Genomic DNA, 22,574 nt, shown 5'->3' with positions numbered 1-22,574 from the left:
TTGAGAGGCTAACGTATTTACTTATCACCAGGCAAGAAGGAAAAAAACGTGGCCACTTAGGCCTACGTTTTATATTATATGATATTACTATAATATTTATTATAATAGTAATAATATCAATAGCAATTATACCTTTGAAATTGACAGTGGGTTGAATGTTTTAACATCTTATTTGTAGACGCCGTTGCATGTGCTGTGATAAAAGACATGTCATTGCCTGTCATTGCAGACATGAAGACATGCTTTAAACATGGGACATGTTTCAGCTGCCTTGTCTCTTTAAAATTTCCCTCAGCCAATGTTGAGAAATAAAAATAAGGGGGCTCGCTCAAGAAATTCAAATGACGTACAACGCGTCAATTGGCTAGATCAGTTAATTATGCAAAGAGTGGGCGAGGCTGTGCGAAATGAGTAAGTGACGTCAGTTCCCAATTCTCAGAGAGTGAAACAAACATGGCGACAGACTGGTGTGGACAGGGGTTTACATTAACTTTATTCGTTTTTTCGTGTTTTGTGGCCGGTGGACAGGCCGAGGCTGGGCTCGCAGACCTGGGTAGCAGCACTCGGATCATCGGCATGCGGCTGGAGAGGAGCGACAGGGAATCCAACACCACTGACGATGGGGTAATACAGGTAACTGAGGAGAGCAACATCCTCTTGAGGTTCTACGGGGTACATATCCTCCCAGAGACGTCAACGATCATCAAGTTCATGGAGACGGATTCGGGTCAGGACGAAAACGACAGTGGCAAAGAACACACTGGCCCCTTTAACAGGACTTGTTACGAGTACACCAAAGATTTAGTCATTCGGGGAGCCATGAACGTCAGCGGTAAGGGCACCACTGGGGTGCTCAACGTGAAAGTCAAGCCCCTTCGCAAAAGTGAGAAAGAAAAGATGTACAGCTTATGTGTCAAAGACAGCCAGGATAACAACTGGTACAAGTTGGGTGAGGACGACGGAAGACTGCGGGTCGTGGAGGAGAAAACTTCGCTGTTGCCACTATGGCTGCAGGTGATCATAATCGCTTGCCTCCTAGTTCTTTCAGGTATGTTCAGCGGGTTGAACTTGGGGCTCATGGCTCTGGATCCCATGGAGCTGCGAATAGTGCAGAGCTGCGGCACCGAGAAGGAAAAGAGGTACGCCAGTAAGATCGAGCCCATCAGGAGGAAAGGTAACTACTTGTTGTGTTCGCTGCTTCTGGGTAACGTGTTGGTCAACACCACCCTCACCATCCTCTTAGACGACCTCATTGGCTCTGGGATCGGTGCCGTGGTGGCCTCTACGTGTGGCATCGTCATATTCGGTGAAATCGTGCCCCAGGCTCTTTGCTCAAGACACGGCCTGGCAGTGGGTGCCAACACCATCATGGTGACTAAGTTGTTTATGCTCCTCACTTTCCCTCTCTCGTGGCCCATAAGCAAGCTGCTGGACTGTGTTCTTGGTCAGGAAATTGGCACTGTGTACAACCGAGAAAAGCTGGTGGAGATGCTCAAGGTGACAGAACCCTACAACGATTTGGTGAAAGAGGAGCTGAACATGATCCAGGGGGCTCTGGAGCTCAGGACTAAAACGGTGGAGAACGTGATGACCCCAATAGGGAACTGCTTCATGATGCAAGGGGACGCCGTCTTGGACTTCAACACCATGTCGGAGATCATGGAGAGTGGCTACACTCGGATCCCCGTGTACGAGACGGAGCGCTCCAACATCGTGGACGTCCTGTACGTCAAGGACCTGGCCTTCGTGGACCCGGACGACTGCACCACGCTGAAGACCATCACCAAGTTCTACAGCCACCCGGTGCACTTTGTGTTCCATGACACCAAGCTGGACTCCATGTTGGAAGAGTTCAAGAAAGGTTTGTGCGGTGGTGGGGTCGGGTTTCAGAATTGGTGATGACTAGACTATAATAGAATGTATTTGAAAAAATGGTAATGATTAATTCTTTCATTCATTCATTCGTCTTTCATTTTTCCATCTGTTCCACTTCGCTGTCCATCCATCACATTTGTAAATACACCATTGAAAGGACAGTAATGTGGAGGGTCTGATCAAAGGCACAACCACACACATGCACACTTGCATTCCTTCTGGCTCCACACCATCCACCACCATAAACAAACAGACTGAACCATGGACTAGCCTCGACACGGCCAATAACAAACCCTCACCTTTGCTTCTGCGTCCAGGGAGATTTGTGTTGGCTCTGAATTGCTCTATTCATCCGTTGCCAAAGTAGTTGTATCTGGGTTATCAGCTGAAGGGTTTTCGGTCCCTTTAAACTGTTTATTCTGCTAGAAGTTTACAGAGAAGACAAAAACAAACTGATAACGGAGTGCCTGTGAAATCAATGGGCTTGGTAAATATATTGTCAACACTATTGAGGTTGTGGATAGACTTTTCCCAAATTACCATCAAATTACTAGTCACTTTGTTTTGCCTTCCCTCCCAAGACGGCAAACACATTCTCCGGAGTACCGAGACACACACGCATACAAAAAGACAGTGTTTGTGTGTGTGCGTGTGTGTCACACTCCTGCCATCTCCCACTGGGGTGTATTTTCCCTTTCCATGGCACCTCAAGGTCACAGACAGTGTTTAGCACGCACACCCACACACCACGCACACACACTGTTCTGTGTGTCCATATTCATAGAGAGTGAAGAGTGACTGCTGCACTACCATTATGACTTTCAAGAGGCGTTCTGATCCAGTTTTGAGGCAGTTAACAATGTTTCTCACCCATGAGACATTCAAATGGTCTCTAAAGGCTATACCAATTGTTCTATATAATAGATAGATAGAATGATACTTTGCCCTTACTTAATCTCCTAGAGCGGCTTCTTTGGAATGGCTTAACCTTTGAGTCACTCTGTCATTACACTCAGTAAGGGATTACTCTATTTGCCTTATACTAAATGCTAACTCTGAGGGGAAACAGATTTGTAATTTAGTTCCCTCGCCCAGCTATCGTTTAGAACAAAGTTGGAACCGCGATGGCCGCCAGCGGTGAGATTAGTCCATCGCTCCTCTCAACCCGCTGTTCTGGGAAAGTTCTAGAGTCACAGGGCTTCTCCTTGGACACACAGAATGGAAGACACAGAGACAGCCACCCCCTGAGTTAAAGAGCTAATGTTTTGTTAGCCTGCCATAGATGGATACCTAAACACTCTGTGCTACCAGTTTATTAAGGGTCTTGGGTTCCAAGCGGGTGTTCGTTAACATGGTGACGACTGGGACCGACTGACCAACAACCTGCCGTGTAGGGCAATAACCAGCCCCCCACCCCCCTCTCTGTGTGCCTGTAGAGTGCTGCTCTTTACCTTCCTTTGCACCGGTTGCCATGGCGATGCCATCCCACGGTGAGGTTGAACGCAGGGGTTTGATGGATTTCTCTTATATTAGGCCTACATGGCAGGTACAAGGGAGTCGCTTGGATAGGGACATTTAATGGAAAGGTCTTGAAATCGACCTTGTGGCGTTGCAAAAAGTGCTGAAAAAGTTACATGTTAACACTAACATGTTGCCCAGATTCAACAGTAGCATAACACAATCACAAAAAAGCAACGAGAGACAAGCGATAACAGCCGCACCGTTGACAGGAATTACTCCCCCACTTAATACATTTACATTTACATTTAGGGCATTTAGCAGACGCTTTTATCCAAAGCGACTTACAATACTCACAAATACATCCTACTACAAGCATTTTATCAGTTATTATCTTAACTATTAACCATTTTCATTTTATAAATAAACAAGATTGCGACAAAGAAAAAAAAGTCATTCATTCATGGTACATGTTTATTGGTTTCTTCCACTTCCACTAAAGAATTTCGAGTGGCCTCTTTCTATTCTTTTGTCTAGTTTAGTTGTCCGGTTTGTACAGAATGTCTGTCATCATCTGCATTGTATGCTGCAGGTTCTTGGCTCGCCACCCCACCCAGTCCTAAGGGCGCGTTCTAAGGACCAGGTCACCAGGGCTGTTTAATGATCACAGAAGTTGTTCCTTAAGTTTGCTGCTTCCCGGCAATTCCTTCCTATCCTGTCTCTACGTCTGGCCGCTTTGTGCATCCATTTCATTTACCCTTTTAACATACAATGTACATATATGCATACAGTGATCCGTCGTTAGGGTTACCCATTTTAGTTATTCAATCAATGCCTAGTGCCAATGTGTCCTTTAATATTGAACTGCATGAACTTTGCACTTGAACACACACACACACACACACACACCCAGTCTTATTTTCAGGTGATGTATAATATTCAGAAGCCTCTTCCCAGCTACCTAATAGTGCTGTTACGTCTAACAGGTGGCTCTGTTTCGTCGCTCCATATCACTTGAGGTTTCTCTTATCGCTGAAAATGGCATGTCATAAAACCACTGTCTCTGTACCAACAATGCATTTCAGCTGTGTGTAAAGAACACAGCTTTCTCAGCACAACGCGCCGTCCCGTGTTTCTGTGTTTACGGCCGCTCAGTATTGCTGAGTCATGCGGAGGTCACACCGAGTCACACTTGAGGAGTCATTTCGCAAGTCGCTTTATTTTGAGGAACAAAAAGCGCTGTGATTTGTGCTCCCACATCTCAAACGTGACACACAGTATCGTGACAGCCTCTCGCCGAAGGTTCATCTGCCGTTGAACGTTGGAGGAAGGCTACGTGCCGTTAAACATGGAGGAAGGCTGCGTGCCGTTAAACATGGGAAGAAGGCCTCCATATCATAGTTCCACTCCCTCTGCAGGGAATGGAACTATGATATGGAGGACGCGTCCTTCTTACTGAAGCCCATTGTCTCCCAAGCCTCCCTGTCTGGGGTGTTGGTGTCACATGCTTCAGCGTGATCCTCAGAGAGCCTGTCCTCCATCTTTAGGGGCCACATCGACAACCCCAAAACAGCCAGATTCCAACATGGTTTGCTTTTTAATGCAGACATGCTGAGATTGAGCCGCTCAACACAAATGGGGAAGTTGTAATTAGGAAATGGGGCAAGCAGTTGTATATGAGCCAACAGTGTCTTTGTGCTGGGTTCATAGGTATCCTTCTTTCCTTGTCCATTAACCATTAAGTTGTTTGTCATGTTGAGTTTCGTGTTGGATGTACGGTTGGATGTGGGTCTTTGCCTCGAACCCATACATAGAACACACTCACGCACAGCCACTTTTACTCACACCATCAACTCTTATTGTCTGTCTGTCTGTCTGTCTGTCTGTCTGTCTGTCTGTCTGTCTGTCTGTCTGTCTGTCTGTCTGTCTGTCTGTCTGTCTGTCTGTCTGTTGGGCAATGCATCATATGTAAGACGCAGAGTATTGTGAACAGTGTCTATACTTTTTATTCTTGTTCCAGCCTTTCTACCATATTGGACGGCATTCATTTACATAGACTTGTTGTGGACTCTTTGTGGTTAATATGATAATAATGCTAAAATCATTATTGATGATGAAAGACAATAATACTGGTACATCTATTTGTAAAACAGAAGAAGCAAAAGCGTCCATATAAATGAAGGATAAATACAGCGTATGATGTTGCAGTTAGGACTCAAACATGACAGAATAGTTATGTACTTCACTTTTTGTCAGGCAGTCCAACTTTAGCAAGTCACTGGAAAAACAGGTTAGATGAGTATGACCAGATCTAGCCATCGTGTTTGTGTGTGTGTGTGTAATGTATGTGTGTGCGTGTGCATGTGTGTACAAAGCCTGCACCTGCATTCTTGTTGTGCATGGGTCTGTGGGAGTGGGTGTGGGTTGTCCCTCTGTTTTTTTGCGAGGCCTGTTTTCCAGTTTGGTGTCAGCAGTCAGCATGCAGTCTATGCACTGGTGTGTGTGTGTGTGTGTGTGTGTGGTATGCATGGCATGGCATGGCATTCCTCTCCCATACAGACCCATAGCTCCCGTCTGCTCCCTTTTGTCAGAGACGAGGTCGCATGTCAACAAACAGCAGGGTAGCGTGCTAACGGCCGACTGGGGCCCAGGTCAACAGAACCGCCACGGGTCATCCCCGCATGGGAAGGTTCCCCCGTAAAAATAGAAATGGTTTGTCATCTAAAACGCTTCCAAAATAACCTCATCGCCATCATTGTGTGTGTGTGTGTGTGTGTGTGTGTGTGTGTGTGTGTGTGTGTGTGTGTGTTTTCTCCCCAAGAGACTCGAGTTTCTCCAGTGTGCACATTAAGAGTGTCCCCCGGGTCTTACTTCCACTGAAATATTGACTCAACTCTATAGGGAGCTAAGGCATAGGTCACACACACACACGCGCACGCAGTAGTATCCTTTCTGTTGGCTTTCCATTGCATCACTTCCTCCTTCACTTGTCTTTTTTAATGATCTCTCGTACGAAGTGAACAACAATCAACTATCGATTGCACCTCAAGGTTCCCTCGTGTCTGACGTGAACGCTGTTCATCAGTTTTCTGATGAACAGTCCCACCTCAACCTCGCTGTTTCATCTCTCAAAGGTGTTATAATTAAATATAAGTTATGAACATAACAGCAGGGAGTTAAAGCAGGAGTTCTATTTCCTTTTATGTCTGAATACACCCACCCACCCACATCTCCGACCACAGACAATGACCTTAAAGTTGAAAATAATAATGATAAATACTAATTTTGTTTTTGAGACCAATGCCCTACCCCCGTCTTACACTGGTGACTCACTGCGCATCACACCATGCCCATCTTCAACAGAAGCCTCCCTGGTGCCTCTCTGTCCTGGCCCTAATGACCTTGCGCCGGAGCCAGGGAATGAATGTACTGTCTGCCCTGCTCACTCCCCCACCCTTCCCTCTCCCCCACACCCTCCTCTCTCCAGAGACCTGAAGGTCCTGACTAAATATATACGACCGGGGTCGTCATCGCAAAAACATCCCCGTCACTGGGATGACCAGACTCCTTAGACAGTGAGGTAACCGCTTCCTGTTTCCCTGCTGCCTGAAGGGTCCTGAGTGGCAACTGGCCAGAACGCCCGGGGCAATAGTCTGCTTTGGACCCAAAGGGAGGAATTAAAGGATGGATTTAGCCCCCCCCCCCCTTTTATGCGCTAGCGATTGGCGTATGAGCACCTTTTAGATGAACCCACTGATCTGAAAGTCTGCTTGATGCGACTGGTCTTTGTTGTTCTGCCACTCTATCTCTCCCTCACTTCCTCCCTTTCATATTTTAGTGTGCTCATTTTATAGATCAAAGTGTGTGTGTGTGTGTGTGTGTGTGTGTGTGTGTGTGTGTGTGCGCTTTGCTGTTCATATCCTAATGGCACTCTGAAGGTTCCATTAATAATTCAGCGTACTGTATACAGCCAGGCAAGCCTCACAATGAAGTTGTGCTGTCAAAGGTTTATTCAGGCCTTATAGGGGATGGAGATGTTTGTTCTGTTGGCAGCATTGATAAAGTACTGCCTTTTGTGTATTTCACTCTATATCACAAATACTTCTCTTTTGAAATTGGAGCATGCACATCATTGTATGTTAATACTGCTTCTGCATCTCATGTTGGGAGTGTGTGTAACCTGAAGTTAATTATAAACTTACTTCCCCCACTGTGAACATGAATGGGCTGTCAGGGCGACAAAGATGATGAAGATAGTGGTTCCATTCGTCATTTTTCAGTGACTTCATTCCTCAATGGCACCAGCTCCTATTCTTGGAATGGATTAGGTGTGTGTGTGTGTGTGTGTGTGTGTGTGTGTGTGTGTGTGTGTGTGTGTGTGTGTGTGTGTGTGTGTGTGTGTGTGTGTGTGTGTGTGTGTGTGTGTGTGTGTGTGTGTGGACACGATGCACAAAACCAATAGTGAAAAAACGCTAAAATATATATATTTTTAAGGGCTTTTCAGATATGAAACATTGTTTCCTCGTTACCATAACTACTGAATCCTTGATGTGAATCTTACTGGATGACTTCTAGGAAGAGACGTGTTTTTCTAGTTTGGCTAGGTTTGAGAATGAAAATCATTATATATCACCGCAGCTGATATAAACTCAATTAATAAATTATAAACTTTTGTAGTTTGTAAAACTCTTAAAAGTTGGGGACTTTACACAATACTTTTTCTATAAATGCATTTTTCTTAATTTGAATCATCTAAAATTAAATGATGCACACCGGTTTTTTGGATGGCCAACAGGTAACTGACCGACTTAGTCATCTGATAACATGCATTTCTTGTTCTCCCCCCCACCCTAGGAAAATCTCACCTGGCCATTGTCCAGAAGGTTAACAATGAGGGCGAGGGCGACCCCTTCTACGAGGTCCTGGGATTGGTCACTCTAGAAGACGTCATTGAGGAGATCATCAAATCGGAGATCCTGGATGAATCCGACCTTTACAGTGTGTTGAGTGGACCAATCTACGCTTATCATTCACAACCTCTATGTAGTCGTTATTCATTGATTGATATGCCCTCTGATTAATACAAGGCTATTACAAGACCCACAATAGACATTTACAGTTCAATGACTTCCGATGAGTAAATGAGTAACTTCTTCTTTCTCCTTTCCCACAGCGGATAACCTCAACAGGAAAAAGGTGGCGCCCAATAAGAACAAGAGGGACTTCTCCGCCTTTAAAAACGAGGGTGAATCAAAAGCCAAGATTTCCCCTCAGCTGTTACTGGCCGCCCATCGCTTCCTGGCAACAGGTAGGGGACAGACGTGCAACACACGCACACGTCATTGATGTGCATTGCTGATCCCATCACGGCATAATCCGTACATAGACACGACAGAGTGTGTATGAGCATATTTGCGCACACAAACAGACATATTCAAGCCCGAGTAAACTTTCTATTTTTGCTTATCCGTTAATTGAACTGTCAAGTCATACGTTGAGACGTCATCGTTTCAACGTATAGAAGGCAGGTTGTTGTGTACATTCGTGCCGTGAAAGCATGTTTAGGATTTTAGCTGCATAGGTCTCCATTTACCTTGTAGCACAAGCTGATGGGGCGTGGCACAAGAGCTACTCCACATACTACCTCCACAACATGTGGCCTGGTACTGGGTCTGCCTGGTAGCAACTCTAACCTGATGCACGCCGCATAGAGGATGGTGGCACTGACCCGCGTCTATATGATGCAGCAGTCCTAATACAGGAGACTTTTGTTCTTTCTTTCTTTCTTTCTTTTCTTCTTTCATTCGTTAGTTTGTTCTTTTTTCCTGTCTGTCCTTCTTTCCTTCTCTCCCTTTGTCTTTACTGCAGAATTAGTACACTTACTTTATTCAAATTCTATTTTATTTGGTTTAATATTTATTTGATTTGTATCTATTCATCACATTCCTGCAAACATGCACCCACAGTACACATCCAGGCCTCAGCATGTTGCAACATTTGTAGCCGCTGTTTGCATGTTCATGATCAAAATTACTTTTTCCTCAAGGTGAGGGGCTACGAGGCAACTGTAGTTCAATGTTTGTATCGTAAATTGTATTGAATTGTATTTAGTGGTTTAGTTGCAGACGTAGACATGCACGCATATCATTTTGACATGCATTCAGAGCACGCGTTAAATGTTTAATGATCAATTCTATGTCTCTCTCTCTCCCACCAACCATGCAAACCGATACACGTGCATGCACATGCATAAACACAAACATTCACTTAATCACAAACGCACATAAACACACACATTCACTTTCACACTCACTCACCCACAAACACTCTCACTCACCCACACTCACCCCCCCCCCCCCCCCAGAGGTGAGCCTGTTCAGCCCGTCCCAGGTGCTGGACAAGGTCCTGCTGCGGATGCTGCGCCACCCGGGCGTCATCCAGGAGATCAAGTTCAACAGCGATGACAAGCGCTCGCCGCATCACTACGTCTACCAGAGAGGCAAGGCCGTGGACTTCTTTGTGCTCATCCTGCAGGTACACACACACACACACGCACGCACGCACGCACGCACGCACGCACGCACGCACACACACACACACACACACACACACACACACACACACACACACACACACACACACACACACACACACACACACACACACACAAACACACACACACACACACACACACACACACACACACACACACACACACAGCCCGAACTAAGAAATGTCTACTTCCTGTCACCCACACCACAAGTTACCTCAGCATTAGGTTGTGGGCACAACTGCGGAAAGAGAGACACCCTTTCCAAAAGCGACATGTCAAACCTTTTGGAGTGAGATGCTTAACACCTTCCTGCTCGTAAATGAACTGCGTCTGTATTCACTGCTATTAACATTGGATAAAAGTGATCATCGACACTAAATGGTTATAGTCAAAGAACGTTTAAATTGTGAAGACAATTTCATCCATGTGTCGAAACGTGGCTACACAAGGATTAGGTGTTCAGTATCATTATTATTAATATACCATTAACCTGTAGTTCTACTAGAGAAGAAGTCGCGCCCTCTTTGGGTGTCAAACAGCAATACATACATAGGTAGCAGTTGCATGGATTCATTAAAACTGTTGCGTCACACAGTTGTCGTCGTGTGTCTTCAGCGTTCACAGTTCCCCTGCTCACCCAGAGGGGCTCGGGGCTTAGACCCGTCCATGTCACACACTCGTGGAATCTCCACTCCGTCCACTTAGAATCCTGGGTGTGTGACAGATGGCACCAGTCATTGTCGCCCTCTGTGTGTGTGTGTGCGTGTGTGTGTGTGTGTGTGTGTGTGTGTGTGTCTGTGTCTGTGTGTGTGTGTGTGTGTGAGAATGTATACGTGCGGTTCATCTGCCATGTGAAAGCTTCACTATGCCCTCAGCATCTCCATTACTTAAGACGTACGTCCAAAGTTTGAAGAAAAAGGAAGAATGGATTAAATTCTCAAGTTAACGAACCCTAATGTGATTGGCTGAAAGGTTGTGACATTGCTGAATGAAGTGTAGTGTAGCGTCGGGTCTGCCCACAGTGGAGTGGCTTGGCCGTCACTGGGCAAATTCTGGTCTGAAGCCAATCAACTACATCCTGACGGATTAGCTGTTCGCTTTGAGCTTTGTGATCCCGAATTGGTCTCAGCGCTGCTACTGCGAGCATTAACAATACGCCACCTACACTACATAGCAAAGGAAATGCCAGCGGAAAGAGCATTAACCCGGTCAGTGAAAGAAAGGGAATGCCAACATACAGGATGAATTGTTCCCAGTATGTCGATCTTGAATGAAGGATCATCGGAAATGATACACAGATGATAACTGGAATTTCTTCTTACTACTGACTGAATTCAAAGAAAGACAGACTGGGTCGGTGGGGGGTGTCTAGAGGGGGGAACGGGGACACACTCCATTGTGACCTTGCAGTGTGAGAGTGTGTTGAGGGCCTGCTGCTTGCTGTGTGTTTGTGTGTGTGTGTGTGTGTGTGTTTGTGTTTGTGTCCGCACATTCTTGCTTGCTTCTATACAATTTATATATTTAATATGAACTGTACACACACACACACACACACACACACACACACACACACACACACACACACACACACACACACACACACACACACACACACACACACACACGCGGTCATGTTCTCTGCCCTACACCACAAACATTTTTGTTCTAGAAACATCTCCCGCCTCTGTGTTGACTGTATACACTTTGTCTACATATAAATAGGATCTTTAATCCCATGAGGTGGGAAAAATTCTCCTTGATGTTGCATGAGCTGCAGCTCAAAATACAACTGCCCCCTCTCCTCACACACACACACATTCTTAACTTCCCACAAGTCGGTTATGTCATTGTCCCTAAACAGTCATTAGATTGGTACTGTAATCTTTGAATCATTGCAGTCCCCCCCCCCACCATCGTTGTAATGGAACCTTCCTCGTGGGAGGCAGGATGTGGAGACCCCCCATGCTGATTAATCTATTACGCTGTTGGTGGTGGCATAGGGGGGTGACATTCAATCACGAGTCGTGACTGACTGAAGTGTATATCTACCCATCGAAAGACTGCAGACAGGTGTGAAGTGTGCTTTGAAAAGTAGTATCGTTGGCTCTGGGAAATGTTGATCACTGATGAACATTCAGGCAAGGGTACGCGTTTTTACTGCAGTCTATGCGTTGATCATTGCTGAGAAGATGTTTCATCAGCTTTTTTATATTTTTACAATTTTTTTTTACAAATAGATAGAGATTTTTTGAGATTTCTCTGCGGTCAAGAATAGGATCTGGTTTGGCTGTTTACGTAACAGAACGGCCATAAAGTTAAAAGACGACCAAACATTTACTCAAGGTCCCACTATGCAACCTTAACTGCATGTTTTTGCTTTTGTTCAAATGTAAGTTACTTAATGTTTACAGAGTAAAAACAAGCCATCCATTATTCCGTCTACCCATGGAATCATGCCCTCATTCAGTTTGGTGACGTCAGTTTTTGACGACCATCGATGGGAGATTACACCTAATTGTAATTTTGGTTTTATTATTAACGCAAGTGTTAAAGTTAACATGGTTACTATACTTCACACAATCTTTTTATGTTTCAAGCACTTAGTATTTGGCCTTCATCATGCTCCCTTTGATTTGGATGTGTGTGATTGTGATTGATTGTTTGTGTTTGTTTGTTTGAGTGAGAATTTGCACATGTGTGTATTTGCATGTGTGTGTGTATATTTGGGTGTGTATATGTGGCTATTGCGTAGGAGGTCAGTAGGAACAGCTTCATGAGAACCGGGCCCATCATCACAGACAAATAATTCACTGTCTATGTTCAACTTTCTTCCACTCCTTTTATAGCACGTGTGTGTGTGTGTGTGTGTGTGTGTGTGTGTGTGTGTGTGTGTGTGTGTGTGTGTGTGTGTGTGTGTGTGTGTGTGTGTGTGTGTGTGTGTGTGTGTGTGTGTGTGAGAATATTGGTGAATGCATGTTTACAAGCTCTGTCATGTGTTTATGTTGTTTGTTGTGTGTCTGTGTGTGTGTCTGTTGCCTAGGGCCAGGTCTGAGTCTCGCATGCTAATGGAATAGGGTCCCAGCCCCTATTACACACACACACACACACACACACACACACACACACACACACACACACACACACACACTATGTTATTACCGTATTGACCTGACTGTAAGACGACCTCCCCTAAGATCACAGAACAGTTCATAGGACAGGAAGTGTGTGGAATTTATGCCATATACAGTGATGGCTAATAGCTGTCTGCCAATGCATGCCTCCTAATAAGAGGAGTTCACATTTTCATATTAACCATTAACCCATGCCTCCCTTTTGAGCCATGACAAAGGCATGGGTACAAATAGGTGTTGGCCAGAATACACACACATTCAGTCCATGACCTGTTTGCCACCCCCTTTTTGTCGTAAGTTATTAAGAAACACGAAAGACTGCACGTGTTCGCTTATTCATGTCCAACCCCATTCACATCACACACACACACACACACACTTACACACACTTTTACACACTTTTACACACTTTCACACACTTACACACACTTACACACACTTGCACTCCTTGACTCCGGTTTGGTTGGGATGTGTCATTGAGCCATTGAGCGTTCATTCTTTTCTTGGTTAGTCAGTCTCATAATGACCTTTAGTCATACCCATTCATACCTATTATTTTCAGTGAGTCCTTTGCTGGGTTCGCTTTAGTCTTCAATGCTGTCTCAACTGGTTCAGGGGTTCTTACACCTTTTCCATCTAGGGACCCGAAAGACGACGCCAGTGTGTCCTTTGACCCCCGATTGCACACTTAGAAATCTGTCATAGAGGCCACAATGTACCTAGGTTCTCCCCCCCACCTTCAGTCACTATACCCACCCTATTATTGTATTATTGCAAGGCTGCACCTTGCAATAAATCACACGTGTTGAAAGCTGTGTGTGTGTGTGTGTGTGTGTGTGCGTGTCTGTGTGTGTCATATCTGGTATGCTGATCTACCACCTAGCTGAGAGTCCTTATATTAACATTATGTATGCATTGCTCAAAATCCCCCTCAATAGCCAGAGTTCCACTCACACGGAAATGATCTCACACGGACTGTAACGTCACTTCTCTTGACTTCGCTAGGAGGTTTTTCTTTGGGGCCGTTTAGAACCCAAAGTCAGTCTTTTACTGCCGTTGCCCGCGGGTCAAAGGTCTCTTCGTTTCGTGTGCTTGTGTGTGCACATGCGCGCTTGGTGTTTCCATTTTCTGAACATTCTCATAAGGTTACATATTAAGTCCCATTTGTCTTCATCTACATCATGTGTCACTGACTTTGTATGTATGTGTGTGTGACAAAGTGGCCATTATGACGTGTGTGAATGTCTCCTATTTATGTCCACTCCTACATCTGTGTGTGTCTGTGTGTGTCTGTGTGTGTGTGTGTGGAAAGCTGGCACACCCACTGCTCAAGGAGAACAGGTCTGACCAGAACACAACGGCTGTGCACCTGTCAGATCCCCCTCTCCTGTGCTGAGTGAGAGGAGGTTGTGACTAGTGTCCCTGCTGTGCTCAAAGGCCCCGGAAGAGTTCTCCAGTGCACTTCTGCTTCTGTTTCTCCTCAAATCGATCATCTGTTCATACTGATCTCACACACACCTGCATGCGAGAAAAACAACACAACGCTAACACACAATACTCACTCCACTCAAGCTGCTTCCGAAACAAATTCATTGACATTGTAAAGTAATCATTGTGAACAATAATTAATTTTAGTGTTCCGAGGTACAAATAAACAAAAAACTGAGCAGTCACACGCACTTACATAAAACTGAAACCCTGTACACATTTGATGGGTGGGGGTGCACTGAACTCAATGTTCACACACACACACGTGTTGTTTTTCCTGTTCGTTTGGGAGGGGATGTATGGAGATACAGATGGATTAGTGGGGGGGGGGGGGGGGATGGAGGTATAGATAGGTCCTGCTGCTGATGGGATTATCTGTGATGTGTTGTTGCTGCCGCGGTTCACACATTCCTGTGACACGTGGGGTTACACACACACACACACACACACACACACACACACACACACACACACACACACACACACACACACACACACACACACACACACACACACACACATACATGGTGTAACTCTTTAGATATGTTAAGCATGGACAACAGATGCATGAAACAATCCATGTCATTGGATGACATGGATTATGGAAAATATATACTGTTTTCTGACATTTGGTCATTTCAAAATGAACAGCGTGTTTCCTCCAAGCAAAGCCTGACCGCTCCTCAGGTGGATGGGAGAAAGAAAAAAACATTCGGGGAGCATGTTGGAACCCGACCGTGCCAGGCCAACGTTGAGGAACACTGTACATATCTTTGGAAGGGAAATCTGGCAGTTTGGATATGCAATGTGGCTCCGTCACGGAGACACGGTCCGGAACGTCCTTCCTTATTATTGTATAAACCAGTTGTTATTGTTGTGTTGACTCCTGCCCTCTCCCCCCCATCATCAGGGTCGCGTGGAGGTCGAGGCAGGCAACGAGAACATGAAGTTTGAGACCGGACCCTTCTCCTTTTACGGCGTTATGGCTCTCATTGCCCCGACACTGGGTGAGTTTGTCCTCCTCTCTATCCCTTCCTCCTCCTCTTCTTCTCCCCCTTTCCTCAGTCACGTCTCCTTGGTCACCTCTCTTTCCCCGCTGTGCTCTCTTTAAAAGGGTTCAGTTTCCTGTCATCGTAGCAGCCGCAACAGCAGTGTTTGGCGTTAGACGACTAACTGCTGCCACCAAGTGCTGACAGGGGGAACGGCTGACAGGGGTTTCGGCGTAGTGACGATAGGGGATACAGCTGAAGGGGGTCTGGCTAACTGCTGACACCTAGTGTTGACAGGGGGAAACGGCTGAAGGGGGTCTGGCTAACTGCTGCCACCTAGTGTTGACAGGGGGAAACGGCTGAAGGGGGTCTGGCTAACTGCTGACACCTAGTGTTGACAGGGGGAAACGGCTGAAGGGGGTCTGGCTAACTGCTGCCACCTAGTGTTGACAGGGGGAAACGGCTGAAGGGGGTCTGGCTAACTGCTGCCACCTAGTGTTCAAGGGGGCAACAGATGAACGGGGCCGGCTAACGACTGCTACCTAGTGTCCACAGGGTGAATGGCTATTAAAGTAACTCACTCTCACTCTCAGTGGTGGATCTACATTGAATTACAGCCCGGGCCGCCTTCTCTCACACGCTTCGTCCGTGCCTAAAACCGCCAATGCTCACTCTCACACCCACTCACTCCAGCTAGGTAATACGCACCTGCCCATAGTCCAGGGCTGGTATCTAGGAGAAGAGGGAAAGCTGTCAGTGTCTGGGTAAGTTGAGTGAGAGAAACAATAGAATAGAGAGGGCGGAGGAGGAAATGGGGAAAAGTGAGAGTTGTAAATTTGTTGTGTTCTGATCAGACCCGTTCTCCTTGATCAGTGAGTGCGCCAGAACACACACACACACACACACACACACACACACACACACACACACACACACACACACACACACACACACACACACACACACACACACACACACACACACACACACACACACACAGTCCGTGATGTGGCCTGATGTAGCAAACTGGACCAGTGTTTCTTGAACGTTGTGTCGTGACCCACTCGGAAAGGATCCCAGATTGCTGTGTGCGGAGAGTTTCCTGAGTGTGCGCTTGCGGCCCCACGGACACACGGAAATTCTCTTTTGGATCCCGACATCCATAGTGTCGGGAGAGAATCTCTGAACTATTCATGACCCACGGTGCTCTCTTACCCAAAAGTATTCTCCTAATTCTCCTAACTCCTAATTTTCCTAATTCTCCTCTAATTTCTGGTTGGGGGGATATTTGGCATTCATTTCAAAACTTCAACATATCATTTGTCACATGATTATCAAACTCTCTTTTCCTTTCTTCCTACATGTTTCCCTCCCTGTCTTTCTTCACTTCTCGTTATTTCGCTGCTTCAAACCCAAACAAATACTATTATGACGTGGTTTTCCAGTGAAAAGGTCCCCTCTGTTGAAATTTCCTGTTATATTGCCTCTTTGTCCTCAAACACTCACAGTTTTTGCTCTCCCTCTCTCTCTCGTTCTCTCCCTTGTGAAGCTTTTCTTGGCTTTCGGGAAATATAACTGTGAAATATGGGAAGAGTTGTCCCTGGTCCTGGGCCATCAGGCTCCCCGGTTCACTTCCTGTGAGAGAGTTGACCTACATTCTCACTATTTCTCTCTCTCTCTGCCTCTGTCCCTCTCTCAGTGGTTGCCCCTCGTCCCTCGTCTCTTGCCTCTTTTAAGAGGTTCTCTCTGTTTTCTCGCTTCCCAGGTAACCTTCGGCATGTCTGGGTTCCTTTTAACACCTAGATTGGGTAGACTCGTCTTAGCGGGCTATTTACTCGAGCTAGTTTCACAACGTCAACAACGACATCCCAAATGAGTGCTCTTTGATCAAACTGTCTTCGTGTTCGGCGAGGACATCGGCCTCTGCTCCACCTCTGTGCTAATGACTTCTGCAGAAGTCTTTAGGATTATCTGAAATGTAACAGTGAGTCAAAACGTCTCATCCATTGTGATAAACTAATATACAATATGCAAAATTCGATCTTGAATGCTCAGAGGCAGAGATCAGCAGACTTCCTCTTGTTGCACAACAGTTGGGGTGACAAGACAGAAAGCAATCGTAGTCTCCCAGGGAGAAGATGGAGAAGGGAATAGGACATGATCGGGGTGATTCTAGGTTTCTTTTCCCTCTTAGCCCAGAGGGAAAAGAAAATTATCCCTCTAGGCATACAAAAAGATTTTTTTTTTTGTCTGCTTTATTGTGCATGAAAATTTTTTCATGATGCTTTACCTAAATAAACAAAATACACAGTTTTTTTATAGCTACCTGATTGCTGTGCTGCTTATCCCCAAACATCTAAAGTTCCATTCAAGTTATTTCAGAGTAAAATTAATACAAGTGAGACAGACTATATATATATATATATATATATATATATATATATATATATATATATATGGATGGATGGATGGATGGATGGATGGATGGATGGATGGATGGATCTGACTGGGGAAAGGATAGGTTAATTCACTTGAGGTGGTAAACAGTCCTTCTTTCGAGAAGGACTAGGCTACTTTATTAGCAATTATGAAGCAATGCTGAAACACAACAGCTGTTAATGTAGACCATTAGAGATCTGCTCATGATGTTTTCTTGTGACTAACTCTAGGTTTCACAATACACGCACACTAAAATCCTTAGGGGAAACCTGACTATGTTCTATTAACCAATTTGTTTTCTACTAACCCTGCGCGGCGCAACATTGTATCTAGTAGATACAATGTTGCGCCGCGCAGCAGCCGGCACAAATGGGTTAAAGAGAGTCAAGCTTAATGCTTTGTGTGATTGGATAGAATTGCAATCTCCATGATCACCTTTCCTGGAAAAGATGGAGTAAGGATTTTTTTTTTTCTTAATCCAAACAATGGAATCATTAAAAGAAAAAGAGAATGATTGATAATTATCGTTTGGGGATGTTTCTGTAAACAGCTGGGTTCGGTTAGACGGCCAAGATTGCAAAACCTAAAGGAAAAAAAATCCCTCCCTTCCTCCAATTTTACCCGTCGAAACTCGTAGCACATACATAATATCCGGAGTGGAAAATTTGTTGTCTTTCGCACCAAACAACTCCAGGCAAAACTGTTTCCTATGACTCCCTGAGACCTCACACTGGAAGATTCACCTTTCCTGGTAATAATAACTACTCTGCTGGTAATTGTCCCTTGCGTGTGCGTGTGTGTGTGTGTGTGTGTGTGTGTGTGCGTGCGTGTGCGTGTGCGTGCGTGCGTGTTTTTAACCTACACGAGCATGCTAACTCGATATCAGTGGGTGTAATGCAATGCCTAAGCTAACAAGTGAAATCACATGGTTCTGTGGTTCTGTAAACTCATACAGTTGTGCAACGCCATGTGTAGTGATCTCACTTTGGTGTGATTGCGTAGGTTTTGTGAAAGCTTTGTGTAAAAACAAAAAAAAAAAAGTCTTATTTTTTTCCCCAGATGATTTTCCGAGACATTATTAGGCATTTGAAACCCTATCCACCACTGTTGACAAGCCTGTTCGTGATGGAAACTGGTTTGTCTCTTCAGTTCCTGGCCAAGCATCCCTCATAACTATGTGTGTGCGTGGGCCCCCGTTCCCCCAGACTTCCGCTCGCCCTCCCACCTGAGCGGGCTGAACCGCACGGCGTCCCTGAGCGGCGCCGACCGCGGTGAGGCGCTGGCGGTGAGCGCCAGCAGCAGCCAGCTCAACAGCAGCAGCCTCCCCGCGCCACAGTACACCCCCGACTTCTACGTCAGGGCCCTGACAGACCTGCAGTTCGTAAAGGTAAACAGTGCGCTTTTATTGTTTACGGTGACGCATTGAGTGGCCCACACAAAACTATGTGCCCAAACACCATGTGCATCTCCCGACAGACAAACATCCACGGAGTGCTGGATTGATAATATCCAATTCAAACTGTGAACAAAGCCCCAGCCGGCTGTTGTTGATGTTAATGCGGTTCCTCTCCCCCCCCCCCACCCACCAGATCACGCGGTCCCAGTACCAGAACGGCCTGGTGGCGTCCCAGCTAGACAGCACCCCCACGTCCCCCGAGAGCAGCCGAGCGGACAAGGCTACGCCCGTCGCCGCTGAGCCCGGGTCCCATGGCCACGCGCCCGCCGAGAACGGGCCGGACGAGACCACCCTCCTACTGCTCAACGAGCAGAACTGCCTGGCCGGGTCACCACGCCCCCCGGCCTGCCCCCCGGCCAACCACCACAGTCGATCCGAGAGCAGTATCTGACCCCGCCCCCCCCCCTCTTCGCAGTCACATCCTGCCGCCCGCATATGAATGCGTGTGCGTCTGTTGTGGGCCAAACGGACGGATGAGTTAGCCTTTGTGTGTGTGTGTGTGTGTGTGTGTGTGTGGGGGGGGGGTAAGGGGGGTTGGGTAAGATGAGGATTTATGGACACTCCTTGTAAAGTGGGTACGGTCCAATTAGACGGGATCGAGTGCACGCAGGTTTTTGTACATATGTTAGGCTGGAGATATAGCCTACGTGACTTACACACACTACACACACACACAGACACACACCTTTCACCCTGGATGTGTTTGCGTCCGTTGGTTCATTTCGTGACCTCTTGCACAAGCTATTGGAACCGTAAGGACCCTCTCTCAACCCAATCACAGGCCTCATTGAATCTCAGTTCATTGTGCTGTGCTGTGTGCATGTGAGAGGACCTCAAATCAACCTGATGTAGTCGACCATACTCTGTAAGAAATCTATAACAAAGACCTTTTTATATCGTGCATTTCATAGTTCAGACATGTCTGTGTTTTAGATCCAGAACGTACACATGCATGTGAACAGTATACATCTTTTCAAAGTCCCGTAGAGGTGTGTGTGTGTGTGTGTGTGTGTGTGTGTGTGTGTGTGTGTGTGTCCCCGTTCATTGCATTCCCCATGTGGTATCGTAACCCACAGACATTCTTACATGGTGGTCAAGAGATTAAGGAAGGATAGCAGTGCAGACCGATTAAGACAATCACATAAGACAAAACTATTCTGTTATGGTGGACTGGACTGTGTCCCCTGTTGTCCTCACTAGTCGTAGTCTCCCCCTCAGGGTCCTCTCCAGGGCCAGGTCATCCACTACCAAGCAGAGACGCGGAGCTGAGATTTGAATGTGTTGCCCGTGCCACTCGTTTTTGCCTTGAGAACCGGGGTCATGGATGTTTCGATTGGTTTAATGGAGGGGTGGGGTGTGTGTGTGTGTGTGTGCGTGTGTGTGCGTTTGTGCGTGCGTGCGTGCGTGCGCAATCTTTTTGTATAAGACCAAAATCCAAAACGACTTTTAACTACTGAAGCTAGATACAAAAACAACAACAACCTGTTAAACATCTTTAGTCTTGGCATAGCCAGCAGTTACCGGCTGTGAGGCCCTGTTTAATCCCTTTGTGAACCAAAAGTAGACTTTCTAGTCCCTGCAAGGGGCAATTATCAAGCACTTTTTCTTGGTTATTTTACAGTGTAATTTTAAAAAGCCAAAGAAGTCAAACCAACAGTTTTATTTGTTGCCTTTCTATGTATTGAAATAATCAGAGACATGCTTCAGACAGACATGTTCACACAGTCAAAAAACATTACGTTTTCAATTCCAAAGCGGTTTTATGCATTTTACACCTAAATGTATGTTATGGAAAGTACCAAAATGTGTAATCTATAAGTAGTGTCTAAATGTTTCTTGTCTATGTAATGCTAGTTCGGTGGAAATAGGAGTTTTTATTATTTGTTATTTCTAAGTTTTATATGTATTTTTATTTTGTGTCAATCGTTGTTTCATGATTGCCAAATTACGACCAGAATTTATATATTTATCTACGGGAAAACATTTGAGGGGAGCATAGTGACAAATATTTTTTCTATGAAATCATATTATATTGTTCTGAATAATCATCAAAACGTTGACGAATAAAAGCAGAGGCCAGGGAAATTTTCTCGATGCCAATCATTTTCCCCCAAAGTTGCAACTTCCATTTGTACGACAGCCACAGAGGTTAAGGAAGTGAGACGATGCCGGCGTGACTCACACACACAAACAACATTGCGTGTTTCACCGCTCACTTTTCATTCAGGTGTCAAGCGTGAACGACTGCTGCTCGTCCGGTACCGACACTCACCGTTAACACGCAATCCCCTCCGGAACCTACACGTTCCCCCGTGCCTGACGTTTATATAGGGCGGATATCGATGACACAACGGCGGATGAATACTACTATGCAAATCAGAAGCACTTTAGTAAAGCCAGCAGCGCTGGCGCTGGCGTTGAGGCAACTTGACTGTTGCGCAACGCTGTATATCACCCCGCGCGTCAGCCTTGTGCTTTTTTTTTGGACTCGAACCACGACTTTGTACTTAAAGTCACCGCCTTCTTCAGTCAAATGATTTGAAGCTCGAGAAAGTCATACCGCGGCCGAGGCCTCTGCCGTGTGGCTTCTTGGTACAACCATCATTCCCGAGCGACTCTCACTTCTGCATCATAGAAACAGAGCTTGATCCTTTAAGACAGACTGATCGTTATTGCAGGTCTAATTTTGTGTGTGTGTGTGTGTGTGTGTGAGTGTGCGCGCGTGCGTGTGTGTGTGTGTGTGTGTGTGTGTGTGTGTGTGTGTGTGTGTGTGTGGAGTTCAGCGCACCCCCACCCCTACAAATATGTACAGGGTTTTCTGTAAGTGTTTGTGAGTGCTCAGTTTTTCTTGTTTTTTTTTTGTACCTCAGAACACTGTAAGTAATCATTGTAAACAATCATTTTTTTAATGTCATTGAATTTTGTTTTGGGAGCAGACTGAGTGGAGTGACTTCTGAATAAATTAAATTAAAATGATTGTCCTCCATTCTTTCTGGTGTGCTTAACTTAAAAGAGAAACACGTTGTAAATACTGTTTTTATAATGACTCTCAATGAGTTTTGAAAATGAACATTATCAATAAACCTGAGATTTGTTTCTCAATGGAACTTGTTTTCTGTTCTATCTTCTGATGTTGCATTTTAATGACCTCAACTAGCAATTGTTTATTCACTGCCTAGTTCATC

General features: G+C 45.6%; 1 protein-coding gene across 1 annotated transcript; it reads left to right on the top strand.

Annotated features, from left to right (window-relative positions):
• Positions 1-453: 453 nt before the first annotated feature.
• On the top strand, positions 454-22,253 carry LOC307080765 (metal transporter CNNM4-like; the record flags this gene model as incomplete). The annotated part of the gene is made up of 7 exons (XM_079743639.1): positions 454-1,861; positions 8,188-8,331; positions 8,507-8,641; positions 9,698-9,867; positions 15,416-15,512; positions 19,139-19,320; positions 19,523-22,253. 7 exons carry the CDS (start codon positions 454-456, stop codon positions 19,778-19,780), a joined length of 2,394 nt encoding a protein of 797 aa, XP_079599765.1. The 3' UTR covers positions 19,781-22,253.
• Positions 22,254-22,574: the final 321 nt, after the last annotated feature.

The sequence above is a fragment of the Pollachius pollachius genome (assembly GCF_949987615.1).
Source record: "Pollachius pollachius genome assembly, chromosome: 1".
NCBI classification, from domain to species: domain Eukaryota; kingdom Metazoa; phylum Chordata; class Actinopteri; order Gadiformes; family Gadidae; genus Pollachius; species Pollachius pollachius.
This window is presented reverse-complemented; position numbering and strand designations above follow the sequence as displayed.